Here is an 18415-nt window from a genome sequence, read left to right as displayed (position 1 = left end):
CAATGAGAGAGATGTTCCTCTTTACCTAACTGCTTAGTTTAAAAAGACGTAAGGAATGGCAATTTGCTCTTGGCTTTTTGGATGGTCTTTAGGATTGTTTTTTTGAGAATACAGAGGAATTACAACAGTACCTAGGCTATTCCACACACTGACTCTTGCAAGTATATTCAGAAGCCTGGGGCTGCATTGCTTAAATACTTGACATCCACTGAAGGCACTATGAATACCTATTTGTTAAGAGAGTTTTGAGAATCAGCATATAAGCTTTTAGTGTCAAATCTTTTATGTATTTAAATATCTTTCTAGTCTGTGACAGTGTTATTAAGAAATGCATTTATAAATGGGAATGCTTGCTGACTTTTATATATCTATATTTTAAAGCATTTAATAACCCAAATATCTGAACCGGTTTAATTATATAGGGACAATATATTCTTATTTAAAATAGTTGAAGTCAAATATAATAAATTATATTTATTTATTACAATAGAAAACATATGTTATATACTATGTTGTAATGAAATTCAGTAGATATAGTAAATAATATTGCTACTGGGTAGCATATAGAAATTTCATGTGTTCTTAGATTCCTTTTTTTTTGGCAGTTTTCCATTTAAACAATGGACTAAGCGAAAACTTACTTAGGTAATGAAATCTGACAAGATTACAGTTTTTGACTTTAGGGTAATAAACTTATATTATTTTATTCGTTAATGCCCTAAGAATTGAAAAAGAAACAAACAAAAAAAAAAAAACAAAAACAGTTGAGAAAATTGATCCCAGGCCTGTGCAGTAACACTGAAAAATACTGTTGTTAAACTAATAGGTGAAAGATTATTTTTACAAAAGTAGTAAAATGTTTAAAACAAAAATATATATATATATTTGTTGATGAAGCCCTGATCTTCATCAGTACTCTGAAATACTACTCTTAAAACAATGTTCAGTTAAAAACACAAAACCATCAAAGGCAGGAAATTGAAATAGATTGTTTCTTAAAGTAACTAACATACCGGGGTACCCAGACTATGGTCTAGTTCGTATGCTGTTAAACATCATATTGAGAAATAAAGGAAAGGAAGAAAAACTTATAAAACCCTGCTATTGTGCAATTCCTAAAGAGTTATCCTTGTATACTTCAGTTATTTGTAACGTGGATTAGTCTTTGATTGTGTTATCAAAAGGCATTTACCTCTAAAGATTTTTATTAGTTCTTTCTGGAAAACAGGTTGCTTTTATAGAGAACAGAAATTGCTTGTATTTCTTTGTAGTCTTTTGCAAACAGTTGTACAGCTCATCTAATTCTTTCTTATGTGGATGGCACCCAGATATGCCAATTGATTTCATTGAGAATTTCACTCTATTTCACATAGCTCATCATAATTTCTAATTTTAGGAGCATCTGTTACTTCTTTCCCAAAGGTTTTACCACCCAATTGCTCATTATTATCCTGAGATGTGGCTTATGTCTTCACATGTTCTTGGTTTTATTCTTAACACCTAGCTCTAAAGATTTTGTACTTATTTTTAATAGCTTTAAATTGATAGTCTCTTAGAGGTTAAGTGAAAACTGTCTTGTTACAACTTATTATTTTCAATATTAACTTAACTGAGACAGAATATTACTTCAAAGAAAAATGTTAAGACATTTATGACCACATTTTTCCAGTATTGCCACTGTCATTATCTATTTAATGATAGCCACACATGCACTCCATAATTTTGCAGAGACATCTTTCGTGCCAAAATGCATGGTGAAATTCAGAATACTGATTTAGGATCTTCTCCACAAGGTGTGCTAAGGTATTATTTCGTAGTTTTCTAAATTAAAGTAATGGCTTTACATTAATAGTAGTATATAATAAAAGTATAATACGGGAAAATTGAAAATTCATCTTTAGGGTTGCAACAGCCCTTGAGACCATTTCATAAGGGCAAAACTTTGGCCATTCAGCAGTAAAAGCTGTTAGAATAACACATAGCCGGGTGTCAGCAGTCCTGCATTCTAAATCCAGTTTTAACCTAGACAAATGGAATTGTTTGAAGAACTCAGATTACTTTTATTTCGAATCTGTTTTCCCATCTGTTAAAATGGTAACAGAATTTAATGTAACTTGAAAGTGGAGTGATAAGTTTTAAATTTCTCTACTTTGGGTGTTGTATATGTTTTGTAAATCATGTAGGTTAAAAAAGACAGGTACCTCCTTATTTGTTGGAAAAATGGGAATAACCCTTTAGTTAGAGGCTTTTATTTGGAATAGGAGAAAGAGAATTCTGATGGTGGTTGGCTACCTACTAATTTTGGGGGACTTATCTAATAGATGTCAAATCATTTTGACCTTTCCCTCTCCATGTAAAAAAGAAAGCAAATAGATGCATAGACACATATATGTCATTAAAGGCTGTCAGCATACACCTTTCTCTCCTATTCTTCTCTCTCTCTCTTTACTTCTCCAGTCTTTAATGCTATCAAGCTACAGGTTGTGAATAAAGCATTGCCTTCTCTGTTTTATGGAATGTTATCCCTGAGATATTATAAAATATTCAGTCACATTGCTCTCTGGATCACAGATAATTCATACAGCAAAATACAGTGAATGTTTAAACTGTCCCTAAGATTTAACATAAGAAAAAGAAATTTCCATCCTGAGAAAGTCATGCTAAATCCCTTACTCTACCTGTAAACCATTCTTTTATGTCACAAGATCATACCTCCAGAAATGTTTTAAAGTGCTTTATTTTTGATATGTTATTTTGTAAACAATTTCATTGCTCTGTCTGTGCCATAGAATTGTAATAGTTGCTACTGAGATGAAGGTGCACTAAGCTTCTTTGTGTAATGTGTTTGAGTGCTTTCTTCTTGTATGAATTGATGAAATCAACTAAAGGCAACATGGCCAAAGTAGCCAAATGGCTTCTGAGTTCAGTAGTGGGTCATATATTTACAAAGAGATGATTGTAGTTCTGGCAAATTTCATTCATTCATTCATTCATTCATAGTAATAAAGCGTTTCTTTAAATTGAATTTCTAAAGTTATCTAGAATACTCATCTTGTTCTTGTGAAAGTCTTATTTTGTTGGAGCTCAACAGATGATTTAAACTCTCAATTATAACGTAATTACATATTAAATATTTTGCCAGTGAGCGAGAGTAGAGACTCACATTCTTTGTGGAGAATATACCATCTTGATAAGAAAGATTTGTTCTTGTCTCCACCCCACACACACACTGTGGTCAAGAGTGAATGTGTAATTAGTCTCTGTATTGTGCCTAAGTTGAGAATATTAAAATAAACTTGAAAATAAGAAACTGAGTTAAAATTTAATTTAAGTTATATATGCACTTTATGGATATGATATTAAAAAATTCTTAGTAACTAAAATAAAATAGATGTTAATTTAATAAACATGTAGAATACACTGAATTTGTTCAACATATTCAATGTATAATAACCTTTAATTAATAAAAAAATGTTGAAAAAATAAATTTTAATTTTTAAATAATATAAATATATAAAATGTCTAGTGATATTAAATGGCTCATGGTTACCTGATTTAATAACAAAGAGAATCTAAGCAAGTAGAAGTAACTTCCTAAGAAAGTGCCAGAGACATTCTCTGAACCTGTCTTTTCACTGCTGAGAGCAGTTGCTGTGTCTGCAGTCTTAATCTTTCTCAGCAGAGGTGAAACATAGTTTTAACTAGTTTAGAGTTTAGAATTTCCCCCTTGTTGCTTTTGGTACAGTAATCTCCTATTTATAAGATTTCATTATTTTTAGTAATAAGGAAGTTCACTTAATGGAAAGCAGCCAGCTTAATACCTTAAATTAGTTGAAATTGTATCTTGATTTTTTCTGCAACTATATGTTTATATTGTGGTCAAGTGAAATCTTACATTATTATTATAACTAGACTGATAATTTAAATTAATTTATATTTTTCAATATGAAATAAATGGACACAAAAAGTTCATTTACAGGTTCATATTAGGTTAAGAAAGCATAACTCTGAAGTGTGGTAATACAGACCACAAAACAATTATGTTGAAATCCAAGTTACTCTGAATTAAATGCCCTAAAATTTTTGTCTAAATAAGTTTATATTCAGTTTTGGGCCCAAGACTCTGGACTTGTGATGCTGATTGCAGATGCAAGTTTGCTGTATCATTTTTTATTGTTACTTTGTTTTAAAATACAGTACCATAAAATTGGGTTATTGATCCACTAAATTAAATATTTTATAATAAAGATATTTTTTCACAAATCGAATTTCATATTTTAGTCTTTGGGAAATATTACTAACATTTATAAAGAGTTCTGTTTGCCCTCATGTACCTATTTTCACTTTCTTTTGCATACCCAGCCTGTGGCCGTGGGTTCTACAAATCTTCCTCTCAAGATCTTCAGTGCTCTCGTTGCCCAACTCATAGTTTTTCTGATAAAGAAGGCTCTTCAAGATGTGAATGTGAAGATGGTTATTATAGGGCTCCATCTGACCCGCCGTCTATTGCATGCACAAGTAAGTTGATACAAATATGAAAATGTAAAAGGAGCTACAGATGCCTTCCGCTCATTTGTAACATTGTGAGTGACATATGTAAGATAAGTGGAATTTGTGAAAATATTCTTAATTTTTCTGAAGTTTTTCCATGAACAGTTACGTTAAGCAATAATATAAAATAGATACCACTGTAATTTTCATGTCAGCAAAATCGAGGTGCATTTAAATTACATTTGTCACATGTACCTTAAAATTATCAATGAAATATAAAATTTATTTGAGTCTTGCATGGCACTAAAGTGTGATTAAAAAGTAATGGTTTCTGGATTAAGATTCCATCACTAAAGAGAGCAAATCTCATGTCTTGGTGCCTTAATTAATGAATATTTGAGAGACCCAAATCCAAAGCCAATTCCAGACAACTACTATAAATCATTCTGGGGCACATTGAGAATGAATAAATGTATTCTCTGTTATATGGCTAATGGCAAAACTATTTTAAAACAACTGCACAACTGTTTTTTTTTAGGTGCATTAACTGTTCTTTTTTAATTGCTTGGAAGAAAATTAGCCAAAGACTGTGGCAAAAGTACAAAGACAGTTGTTATCCTGTTTTGGTTTTTACATATTAAATGGAAAATAAATAAAGCTTCTTGCCAAGTGAATTCAAGGAGGCTTTTATATGGCTTCTCTAGTAAAGGTAATGAAATGTTTATGTGAAAGAAAGCATTTCTCCTAGTTTTCTCTTTCGTAATTGAGCCACTAGCTTAAGGCCCCACACAGATCCCTTCTTTTTTTTTTCCTCTGTTTATTTATTTGTTTATTTATTTTTGGTTTTCAAAGGGCCTCCATCTGCACCACAGAACCTCATTTTCAACATCAACCAAACCACAGTAAGCTTGGAATGGAGCCCTCCCGCAGATAATGGGGGAAGAAACGATGTGACCTACAGAATATTGTGTAAACGGTGCAGTTGGGAGCAAGGTGAATGTGTGCCCTGTGGTAGTAACATTGGATACATGCCCCAGCAGACTGGATTAGAGGATAACTATGTCACGGTCGTGGACCTGCTAGCCCATGCTAATTACACTTTTGAAGTTGAAGCTGTAAATGGAGTTTCTGACTTAAGCCGATCCCAGAGGCTCTTTGCAGCTGTCAGTATCACCACTGGTCAAGCAGGTATGTTGTATATGTTTTCACTGAAAGAATAATGTTTCTGCTTAAGTGAATTGAGTTGACTGTTTAGTTAACTTGGCTACACAGAATTTGATTAGTCCAGCTTAGGCCTATTCACACCTTTTATTTTTCCTTGCTGTTTCTCCTACTTCCTGTTAAACCATTACTGTACTCATTAACTTCTCCTGAGATCTGACAGAAGAAATAAGACGAATTGTAAATCAGTTAAGACTAACGTAAAACAAGCAACTGCATTGAGAGATTTGGTGGAGGAGGAGAGTGAAAGTATTGGTCAAAGTGAGGTGTAAGATATTTCTTGCATTTTAACTTTTTGGTGTCGTACATACTCATAATCATGATCTACATGATGTTTAATAATAATGGAAGAGTTGAGTTGTACTGTCTCACATAGTGCTAACCAATATTTACCCCATAGAATGTAATCTTTGTAGTCTATGAGAATTCAGTTCACATGAGGAAATTATAAGTTCGTTAATAGACTTGTGAGCATGTTGATGACCATAATATTGGAATAAATATTCAGCAGATCTAATGATGATTTCAAAAGTGAGTCTGAAATTGTAGGGTAGCCTAAAGGCAATTTTTCACTAATTTTCTTATCGATATTGGAGATGCCCTCCGAAGAAGTTCTTTGTTGTGGTGAGTGGGTTTTCTAAGATATAAAATAGAGAATTTTCAGAAACTGTAGGATTTACAAAACTTTAGAAAAATCTTATTATAGATAGAAGGTTAAAAATAGCGGGCTTTCTCCATCTTTTAAAAACTCTTACCTCTGGAAGAACATGATATGTAGTAGATGTAATCAACACAGCATTCTCATTAATAAAATTGGACCTACACTAAAAGCATCAACTTTTGTAAGCATAGTGCTAGTTTATAACAAGGTTCTCTTCCTCATTGGCTGACTATCAAAACTAACCAGTCTTATCCTGAATTCTTGGGTAAAGACTAATCTATTTTTCATTTTCATGCCAGTTTTGACTAAATATTACTATACAATTATTGAATTGCATACTTAAAATAAGTAACTTTTATTGTAGGTATATAAATTATACCTCAATGAAGCTATTAAATTTTTTGAAAAGAATATATAATATAATATAATAAAGGGTAAATAAAGAACAGACCTGGGTTTTGCTTTTAAATTAAACTGTTAGTTCACAATTGCCTCATCTCAACTATATTACAAATGCTAAAACCCAAGAATTTACACTGTTAACTTTTCCTGTTTTCAGAAAAGTGCACTTTTTTTGGAATGTAAATAACTTATTTATTTCTTTGCTGGGGAAGTGCATTTTTTAATTTTTTTCATTTCTTGTAGGAAGTGCATTTTTAATAAAGCAGTAAGCTGTGGTAATTTAAAAGGTTTTAACTTAATTTTTAACAGAAGAAATCTGAAATATTGTTGTGACTATAGTCCTATTAGACTTAGATACCTCTTGACTCACCAATATGTATCCTCTTTCTAAAGGGGGAGTGATTTGAAACATCTCCCAAATTCACAACTATTCATGAACACTTTCATTAATCCTTGAAATTCTTGTTCTCCATTAACCAAATAGCATCACTTCCCACCTAGTTTATGTTGCAGTCACTTCAATAATGAATTTAAATCTGGATCTCTGGTCAGTCATACCCTCCTGTCAGGAACTCTCTAGTGCTTAGAAAAAAAAGACTTATTAAGACAATCCATATGTGTGTGGGAAAGGATAGGATCGAAAATAATCAGCCGGTGTTTGAAAAGAAGCATGTGTACCTTGTCGTTCCTTTTCTATGACATTTGGAATTTGGGATCTCAGGAATATGAGACCTCCATGTCAGTGTTTATGTAAATGAAAGTGCATTAAAGAGCCTTAGTCCCTTGCTCAGGGTAGGAGTAGGGACACTGGTGTTAAATGACCCAGGTTCCAATCCCTACTATGTCACTTATGAGTTAATGCTCTTGAATGGATGACTAAAGTTCTACGTTGTTAAAATGGGCATAAAATAATATCTACCTTCCTGCATTATTCGGATAAGTGAGATGACAGTAAAGAAATCTTAAAACTCTGTTGACATTAAAATCGTATTACAGTGAATAGCAAAATGAATGCCTTTTTGAGTCCTCTTTTTATGTAACATTTTTTTTGAACTTGTCAAGGTAAAACTGACTAAAATCTTTATTTGTTGCAATGCGGGGGGAAATGATGGAGGCCCAGAAGTGGCAATTATATATTATAATACTGGCAGAGAGAGAAATTAATTTTGTTTTACTCTTATAAAATATGGCTAATTTCTAGTCACAGATTATCTTAAGATCTACATTCTTAAACTCATAATTTTAAGATAAGTGTATAAAGAAGCATAATAGATGAATATTTATCTATTTATAATTTGGTATTTACTTATTAGGTACATGTGACATCATAAACTGGCTGAAATATGTATAAATGTTTTGTTAGGAATGATACTGACCTGTTAAGGGCAGAAATACAGAGATTAAGCTTATGTGTATTGGAGATATTCTTTAACAAAGTAAGTGAGGGAGGAAGCCTACACATTTATGGCAGTATTATCTCCATTCTGTTTTACTTTCAAAGCTCTCTAGAGCAAATATGGTCTTCATAATTACGTAAGTGTTCTTAAGACCTGAATTTTTAAATGCTACTTTTTTATATTAATGTAACCAATTGTGCTTAGTATGTGTGAAGCACTGTGGGAATGCTGAGGATGGAAAGATAAGGAACGATGGTCCCATCCTTATGAAGAGTCTATACTGCAGCAGATATACATGTAACTATGTAGCTAATGATAATCCACGTGACTGCAATTCAGTGTCTACTATAGAACATAGGGAACACAATATGGAAACCCAGAAAGAGGAATGATTCATTCTACCTTTGGAAAAAGGGGAGACCTCGCACAAAATGTGCTAGTCAATCTAGACTGCATGAATATTTTTGTTTGTTTGTGTTGGTTTTAACATTTTAATGTGGTTACATATACACAACAGCAGTTCCTATTTTAACCACATTCATAGTCCAGAGACTTTTCTTTTCCTGTTGACTATGCTTGACATCCTTGTCAATAATCAATTGGCCAGAGTTGTATGGGTGTATTTTTGAACTCTTTATTTTGTTCCATTGTTTTATAGTTTTCAATGGATAAGCTATTCATCTCCTTGATTAAATTTATTCCTAGATACTTGATTCTTTTAGTTGCTACTATGAATGGAATTGTGTTCTTGATTTCCTTTTTGGATTATTCATTGCTGACTGATTTTTTTCCTGTTGATCCTATATCCTGCAAATTTGATGAATTTTTATTAGCTTTAGTGGATTCCTGGTTTTCTTGTGGATTTTTTGCATTTTCTATATATATAGAATCATATCATCTGCAAATAAAGATAGTTTTACTTCTTCCTGTCCAATATAGATATCTTTTACTTATGTCTCTGGCCTAATTGCTCTGGCTAGAGCTTACAGCACAATGTTGAATACCATGGTGGAAGTGATCATCTTTGTCTTATTCCTGAGCATAGGCGGAAAGTTTTCAGTTTTTCACAGTTTAGTATGATATTAGCTGTGCTTTTTTTCATATATGCCCTTTATTATATTGAGGAAGTTCCCTTCTATTTCTAGTTTTCTAGGTGTTTTTATCAAGAAATGTGCTGTATTTAGTCAAATGCCTCTTCTACATCAATAATGGATACGGATTTGCTAGATGGACGGCAAATAAGTCATACTCTGTGTTCTCAAGAGGGCCTTCCCCCCAATTAAGACTTTGTAATTGCCACTGCCATACTTCCATAGATCATATACAGTAGCATGAAAATTCCCCCGTGAAGTTATGAGGGTTAAAAAAAATAGATCACCCTAAAATTACTATCTATTTCTGTAATACTTTCATTCACTCTGGGATCGTTTAAACAATTAAACAACTTTCAACATTGTTAGGAAACACAATACAAATCTATAATGCATGGCATCTTCCTGAGAGAACTTAGCAGTCATCTTTCAGGTCAGGAAAGAGGCCATGGTTATTTGTATCTCCATGCGCTAACATAGTTATTTTTGCAGACTAGTTATCCACTGAATGTTTTCAGAATTAAGGCCATTGGAGAAACTAGTAATACACAAGAAAAGTTAAATCATTATACCAGAGTAAAAGCTTTGGGACATTAATGGAAAAACCACTTGATTTGATTTTAGATGACCTAATTACATGATTTAGGACAAGTTATTTCATCTCCTTTAACTTAAATTTACTCCTGAAATGCTATCATACCACTTGCCTCCTTATATTGTAAAAAATGAGCTGATAGCTTGTACCAGTTATATTTACTAGAATAAAAAAACAAATGTATACTATAGTTCTATAACAATTATATATACTACTAATTTTGATAATTATTGCTCATTGAACATTTGCTATTTTATTGATAGTCTTTAAATGTAAAATGTATACATAAAGAGTGTCAAAATTGAATCACTTCTTAGATCTCCTGTACTCCCCCTAGGTAATTGAGAGGTTTGGAATAGAAGACCTCTATGAGTTTGGGTAATTTCCGTGACTAAATGAAAAAGATAATAATGCAATACAAACTATTATATATATATATATAATTTGTAATGGGGTTGGTAACTGTCACAGTACTCTGGGAACTCACATCCAAGGAATTAGGATGTAAACTGAAACTTCTTTAAATAAATTTATTTATGAGAGAGTTCAGTCAATATCAGTGGAAAACAAGGGGAGAGAGAAGGATTAAGCAGACTGGAAGTTGAGCTGTGATGCTCTCTCATCAGAATCCTCAGCTAACCCCATCGGAGCTTTCCACCTTCAGAATTGTCCCATTGAAGAGAGGGTGCCAGCCCTTTATACCTCTGTGTTGTACTTACCTTGGGTGTAGGCTTTCCTAGGGAGAAGCAGAGGGTCCTTCTGTAGACAAGGACATTCTGATTGAAACTGAAAGCTGAGGTCTGCTCCCCAGAGACTTTTTGACTGCAAGTAAGTTCTTCACTCATATGACACAACCAGCCATTGCAGCATCCACTACAGAAAGTTAATCATGTAAAAGAATAAGAGGAACAGAATTCTGAGTATGTTTAGAAAATAATTGGTGCAAACTAGATGAATAAAGATTTGTGGGAGGGCCTATTGGTAAAGATTATTTTTTTAAAAAAACAGACCTTGCTCATAGATAGTGGGGTAAAACTGCATGTTTTTACATAGGCTTAACATAATTGATCATGGATTCAGTTTTAAACTTTAGTGTATTTTCCACAGTGTAGTTGGTGTTTTATGTATAGTGGTTTGTTAGAAAATATTTCTCCTGTCTAGTCTTGATTCCTGTGGGGAAAAACTATGTAGAAGACATTTTATGAAAATATGAGACAATGTAAGACAATCTGTCATTATGGTGTAGAGACATATTATTTCTCCTCAAAGATGGGGTCTCTCTCCAAAAGGAACTATTTGCTTTCTTTCATTATCAATTTTGTTATATGGATTAATGGTTTATATAGCCTTTACACTCACATTATATCATTAAAATTTGAAGTAAATTTGTGAGATTGCTAAGGCAAGAATTGATGATATTTTACAAGTAAAAAAGCTGAAGCTGGAGTGTGTGACTTTAACATGGTCACCCAGTAAATGATATAATAGTGGCCCAGAACACTGACATCAAGTACGCTGTACCTGCCTACCTCAGAATTATTGAGAGAATTTATGTAATATTATCCTGGACTGCTGTTTTAAAGAATTTATCTATAGAGTCTTTTATATGGGAATTTTCAGATTGTTTCAATAGCCTGGTGATAAATACTGCTCAATGAAAATGAGGCATACTAAGAAGTCTTATTTCCAAAGGATATTAACAACAAATATAATATCTGGGAGATAGCATTGGTAAATATAGTATTTGCCTTCTGGCTACAATTTTATTGCCCTTCTTCAAGCAACTTTAAAAATAGCTCTGCATATTTTTCAATCCCTGCATATTTCAACTTGACTAATTTCCCTTATGTTTTCCAATGCCCTGATCTGATTTCTCTGCCAAAATTAGGATTTTCTTCGGTATTCCCTTTACTTTGATTTGTAATGTTCCAAATGAAAGATAACCATAGAATTACATAATATAACATAACACATAAATAAAATTATACCAAAATAGTACCAAAAGTCACTTCCTTTTATTTTTCAGCAATATATTCACTCATGTGAATTTATTACAGAAATAAAATGACTCAACTGTGACTCTTTTTCTCATAAATTAACCCAGAGCATCTCTTTTCAGTGATTTAAATAGTAGGGCATCAAGTCATGTGTCCTTTAAATAAAATAAATTAATTCTACTTGAATTTATATATTCAGATATTTATTAGGAATTTATAAGCTTGATTTGTACTTTATGGGAACATGAAGTTAAGAAAATATATTTTCATGTGTGTTAGCAACTACTTCCCACACAATATCCAGTAATATGAGATGCAGCGATCTCTATAAGGGAAAACAAAATATAAATACATATAAAATTTTAGAAATGCTGTTAATGTTAAAATGTACAATACATATGCACACTTTTGTCATCTGCACCATAAAAGTCAACTAAATGAGAATGCTTTTAAAATTAACTTTTAACAATATGCATTTCTGTTAAGATTCTAGTCATTTTATAAATCTGAGGAATTCAGATATCCTAATTCATGCAACAGGCAGGGCATTTAGTATTTCATATGCTTTGCAAGTAGGAGTTTTAGACTATGTGAGTGAATTTGATTCTACTGATATTTAAGTGTTTTTGTGACACCATTAATTTAAACATAGAGATATATTTACATTTTTTTCTATAGTATCTAACAGTAATTATTTATATATAAAAGAAAAATATGTACGTGTATAGTTGGGAAGACTTTGAAATACTTTTTTTTGTTGGTGGTGGTTTTTTTTTTTTTTTTTCTCTTTTAGCATGGTCAGGCACCGGGTATCAAACCCGGGTCTCCAGCATGGCAGGCAAAAATTCTGCCACTGAGCCACCGTTGCACCACCCTAAATTCTGTTTGATATATTTTTAATTAGGGAAAATATGACCATGCTGGCATTAATACTAGTAATTAGGACTTACTGAGTGTTTACTACGTGTCAATCATTTTTTATCTAAAAACCCAAATATATATACAATATCTTCACAGCCCAAACGTTATAATGGAAATTTAGGGGAAATCAGATACTTTTTCTAATTGTACCTGATACATTTTCTCATAATATTCTTCACATATTATCTGTGAGATATTTGCCTTTCCTGTTAGACTTCACGTTGGCAAAAGCCAATGGCATCTCTTTTCTTATTCTCTAGCCTCTGCTCAACATTGAGCCTAGGTTAGGTACTCAGGAAATGTTTGTTGAATGACTACATAAATTCTTTGTAAATTGTCATGGGAAATGAGAATTTTAACCTTATTGTAGAAAAAGTTAATTTAAATAATATGATTATATTTAAATTATGCAATGAATACATAATATGACAATTCCAAGTATTGAAAGTTTTGTGATTTTGTCACGGAACTGTAGATGTTTCAAAGTTTCAAATGGATGTTCAGCTATAACTTAGTTTTTAGGCAGAATTTTAGAACAAAACCTAAAAAGTACTATCTTTTTATAAAATGTTAAATATAAGAATAACCCTTCATTTTAAAAACTATTGCAATTCTCAATATTTTAAAAACTTGCTAAAAATTACAATTAATTTCTATCTCTTTAAATAATATTGAATATAATAGAAAGCATGAACAGAGACCGAGATTTGAGATCTCTTTTGTGTGTATCTAAGACTCTGTTTTAAGCATATGACCGTAACTTTTCATAAACCATTTTATTTTTTTTTCCTTTTTGTAGCTATGTGACTGCTTCAGAATATAGGATATAGTTGTGCTATGATTTTTATCGATTAAATCGTCTATGAGGAAATGACCCTAAGCAATCTGTGTTCTCACATCCACACTCTCATCTTGCCTTCCCAGCTCTGTGCTCTCCAGGCACAACAACATCTTTGCTACTTGTCAAGCCAATTCTTTTCTGATATTATAAATATTTATAATGCATTATTTATACTAATGTTGCAGATGACATATTGATCTGCATACTATTGCATGTAAAGTCTATTTGAAAGTATTTGAAAGAAACCTAGCCTAAGATATTTTAAGTAGCTTCTCATAATTTCATTTACTACATCTTAAATTTTCAACATATCTTAAATTATTTATTCTCAGAATTGTTTTTTGTGAATAATGCAGAATAAGTATCTGGTGAGAAAGAATTAATTTGTGCAATAACCACTTATACTACCTATCCTTGAGATAATTAATTCCATCCTATTCTGAAGGAAATATTTATTTTTCATATGTATGAGACAACTAAGGCATGTACACTTATGCAGATGGAGCAGGGAGTGTGAGTTGAAGAAATTTAATGAATTTCTATGATTTCCCCCCTCATAAAAGTACTAAACTTATTGAGTGAATTGCATTAATAAGTGTCGGACCAATATCAATATACTCCTTTCAATATCCAGTGCAGTTTTTTTTTTCAACAGAGCCTGTTCATTTTCTAATAAATTAAAGAAAGTGGTACATTGATGGTAGCAGAACATTCAGTACAATATAAGGTATGGATTTTGTTCCTGAGCTTTTGGGCTTGAGCAAGTTTGTCATATTTTTGGCAGTTTTAGTCCAGAAATTTCAACATTTTTAAGAAGTAGTATTATTTCAGAATTCTCCTGTGAAAAGTTTTTATAGCTCTCTGTTTTGTAGATTTAAATTTGCAGCTGGTTAAAATTAAGTGCCTCTAAATAGTCTTTTCAAAAAAATAAACGACTTCCCATTAGCATCATTATTCTGATAACAGTCCATAGTGATGGAATTATGTAAAGTAATTCTGATAATATATTTTGTCCTTAATAGAAGGTTCTTCAATTCACTACTATCAGTTTGTTCAGTAGAGATGGTATAGATTTGAAATTGCATTCACTGAAGTAAATTTTTTAAAGAAATAATCACTTTACTTTTAAAGTGAGAATGTTTGTTCAAGTGAGATAAATAAAATCTCTTTTAAATGAAATATGGCTAAGATTACCTGCTCATTACTTTTAAGTTAAAACAAAAAAGCAAGTTAATTGCAGGGACTTAAGTAAGATAGGTGGAGTTTTTTCCAGGGTACAATCTTGTTCAATGCATATTGAATCGAGTCTCTTTTCTGGAGGTATTACACAATTATAAATCATAAAACAGCAAATTATGCTATATAATAGGCTTCCCTTCTAAGGATACAAATTAACATATTTATAAAAAAGAGTTCCAGTAGGAATTGAATCAGAAAGTGGTTTTTGGTTAATCCTTAGTTTGACCAAAACGGGATATCTATTTTTTTTTAATGTCTGTGTACTGTTCTGCTATGGAAACAGGTTTTGATCTGTGAATTGCTTGTTTAGTTCTTACATAGCAAACTATTGTAGCCATTTCCCCTAAGTGTTATTAAAGAACTATCATCGTGGAGACAGACAGACACACTTTCAGAAAATTTCATTTAATAGCAAGAAATCAATAAGCTGCATTTCAGAGAATGAAAAGTCAGTGGATGGTAATTTCATACATTATTCATATATCCACTAGTATATGTAATGTAAATTCCTAATGATGGTTGTGGCTATGATAATAATAATCATAAAAACTTAGGCTCATAAACTGCATATTTAAGTTCCTCCAGTCCCATTTCCTACCCACTACTACCCCAACTATACGTAGACACCATCTCAAGCCCTGGATAAGATGAGGGACATCACCCTGAGAAAGGAAGGAGATAGTCTTTTAAATTTGCAAGCATTTAGCTGTCTTGTGTTCAGTATCAATGTTAAGAAGGTAAATGCTGATTATCTTATTCCTTTATTCGTTGGTGATGAATTGAAGCAAATTTGATTCAGACAAGCAATCTGGTGGAATGATGCAAAGCCATCCACAAAACATCTGTACTAATCCACCAATGCAGTAAATTAGAGCTACAAGGAAAAGACATTGATCCAAGAGGATCATTAACAGTTTTAACCAACTGATCCAAGTAATAGGGTAAAAGAGACACCACTATTTGCTTTTCAGATCTGTGGATTACAACTGCAAAAGCCTGATTGTTACTTGTTTCAATTCAATTGTTTATGATTTTGTTTCTCTCTGTGCTGTTGTAAGCAATGAATAAGGATCAATTAAGTGATAAAAACCAGGAAAAAAAACTACCCAAATTTTCCTGTACTACATTTGCCAAAAGTCAGTCACAAAGGTAGAGATAATTGCTACAACCCAGCAAAATTAATCGGGGTTGAAGCAGAGTGGATGATGTATGTTCTGTGACTAAGTACGTGGCAGAAATATACATGCAGACATGTAGCTGCTTGCCTTGTTTAAGACACAAGGACAAGAGAAGGGGATCTATGAAAAACAATTAGCATAGCTTCAAAGCATGCAGTTCTTAATTATCCATAGCGTGTTGACATCAAATAATTAGTGTCCCAATTTTTAATAATATTTGGTGATTAACTTTAGCATATAGAAGGATGCAGAACACTGTCTCAGCATAGTATTCATAATGGCAATCACATATGATAGTAAATGCTAAGATATTGGTTAAGCCTTATCACTATTTTATAGTCCACTCATACGTTGCTGATACTCTTTAACACAACACTTTTAGCTGCTTTTTTATCAGGCTGTTCCACATGTCATCTGATGTATTTACATGTACATATATATATATAGGCAGTTAAACTAAATGTACCTTAACTTCATATTTTATGAGAACGTATACATTCCTAATCCTGGCTAGAAGTCCATAATTACTTGAAGTTAAACAGAAATGGAATTGGGCAGGAATAAGGGGAAATGAACAATGGAAATTCTCCCTCATTTCTGGGAAGGTGGAGCTGATGCCAAATTACTGGTAAATCTCCTGTGTTGTCTTTGTAAGAAAAGAGCATATTAATAATTAATAACAGAATAACAGCATATATGCACTTGCATTAGCATATCAGTTAAAAGCTTATTTGGAATGATTGTGGATTCCTGGCAGAGAAATATTACTTACCTATAGCTTCCCAGTATTTTTATACTTTGTCTTTTAGAATAAAGACAATATATAGGGATGTATGTTTGCAAAATTATGTTGGTACTGCAAAATATATAGCAATTTATAAACTCAAACTTATTAAATACCCCATTAAGACCCTTAAAATGAGGATAATTCCTTATAATGTACTATACAATAAGCATATGTGGCATGTTAAAATCTAGTTAATCAAAGTTATCAAGTTATTTTTCACTTTCTCAAAGAATATACTAAGGGGTTGTGCTAAATTTAAGTAGAAGCATTTCTATTTAAAGTGTGATTCTGTTTGCAAAAATTTGCTTTACACATTTTTTAGAACACATCATTGGCATTAACAGCTAGAGTGTGATTAGGAGGAACGTTTTAGGACTCGAAGGTTATCAAAGCACATTTTTACTGTATGTATTGGGAATTAGGAAAGTTGTTTTCGGAATTGTTGTAGGGCTTAATATAATAGATTCAGATATTATAAACCTATGCATGGTGAGTTAATGAGTGGCTTTCCTAAGAATAGAAGTTGGAGCTGTAATTAAAATGTTTCAAAGTAGGTGTTTTAAGAATACCAATAATTAAGAGCTGGGAGAATATCAAAAGCAATGAAGAAGAGGAAAAAGAAGTGACTGGGCCAGTCTGATAGGAAGGTTTTCATAGGAAGGCAGATTTTCTGAGTTAGTTCATCATAGAAGCAAATGCCATGGAGATAAAGGAATGAAGACAGAAGAAAGTCCATTAAATTTGACAATTAGGAGCCATGAGAAACAGTTTTGCTAGGCAACTTAGGGTAGAAAATATCATAATCATATTTGTCATGGTTGGCAACAAAGCCTAACACCATGGCATGTGTGGTGTCAGGACTCAATGTTTGCTGAATTGAATTGTAATAGATTGTTTTTATGCTGATTTCATACATTTATCAAACTGTTAAAGACTATAAAACAGCAAGAAGGAGTCTGAATTTTATTTGGGAGAAAAACAACTGCCTTTGTTCTTTTCTAATGTATTATCATAACCTCGTTGTCTCCTTGTTTTGACATCTCATCCTGTTTTCGTACATCCTTGACATCATCAAGAAACCAAATTTAGCCTTACATAAATGCCATTTTTGAGAACCTGGTAATCTCAAAAATAGAAGTCATAAGGAAAGATATTACTTGTATAAGGATAAAGTTACACAGTTGTAACAATCTCTCCTCTAATATATTTATCATTCTTAATGTCAAAAATTGTTATAAAATTAAATGGCTGGTTACACATATCTCATAGAAGACTCAGTTTTGTTACTATATATATAGTTATAGTTACATCTGTTTTTTGTTTTTATATTTTTTCCTAGTTTTCCTTTTTTCTCAGACTCTTTTTACCATGTCTGATTTCATGTACTCACCTATAGAAATGTGTGAAGACCATCTAAAAGTTTGCAAATTTTTACTCTTGCTATTTTCAGTATTTGTTGGTACTGATGAACTTTTACCATTGATTTCTAATTATTCAAGTTTGCTTTATCTTTAAAATTTACATAGCGAATGACAGAAATTCATGATGACATTTCAACAAACCCTGGATAGGAATACAATTTATAAGTTATGGT

At 32.1% G+C, this 18415-nt stretch overlaps 1 protein-coding gene across 1 annotated transcript in view; it reads left to right on the top strand.

The window, feature by feature from the left end:
- EPHA7 (EPH receptor A7) overlaps positions 1–18415 on the top strand; it is a 182835-nt gene that overhangs the window by 50921 nt on the left and 113499 nt on the right. The window contains 2 exon segments of the mRNA XM_077162427.1: positions 4363–4518; positions 5344–5679. Of these exon segments, the coding sequence (XP_077018542.1) occupies positions 4363–4518; positions 5344–5679 (492 nt within the window).

The sequence above is a fragment of the Tamandua tetradactyla genome, chromosome 5 (genome assembly GCF_023851605.1).
Source record: "Tamandua tetradactyla isolate mTamTet1 chromosome 5, mTamTet1.pri, whole genome shotgun sequence".
Taxonomy (NCBI): Eukaryota; Metazoa; Chordata; class Mammalia; order Pilosa; family Myrmecophagidae; genus Tamandua; species Tamandua tetradactyla.
Note: the sequence above shows the minus strand (reverse complement) of the source record. Positions and strands in the feature narration are given on the sequence as shown.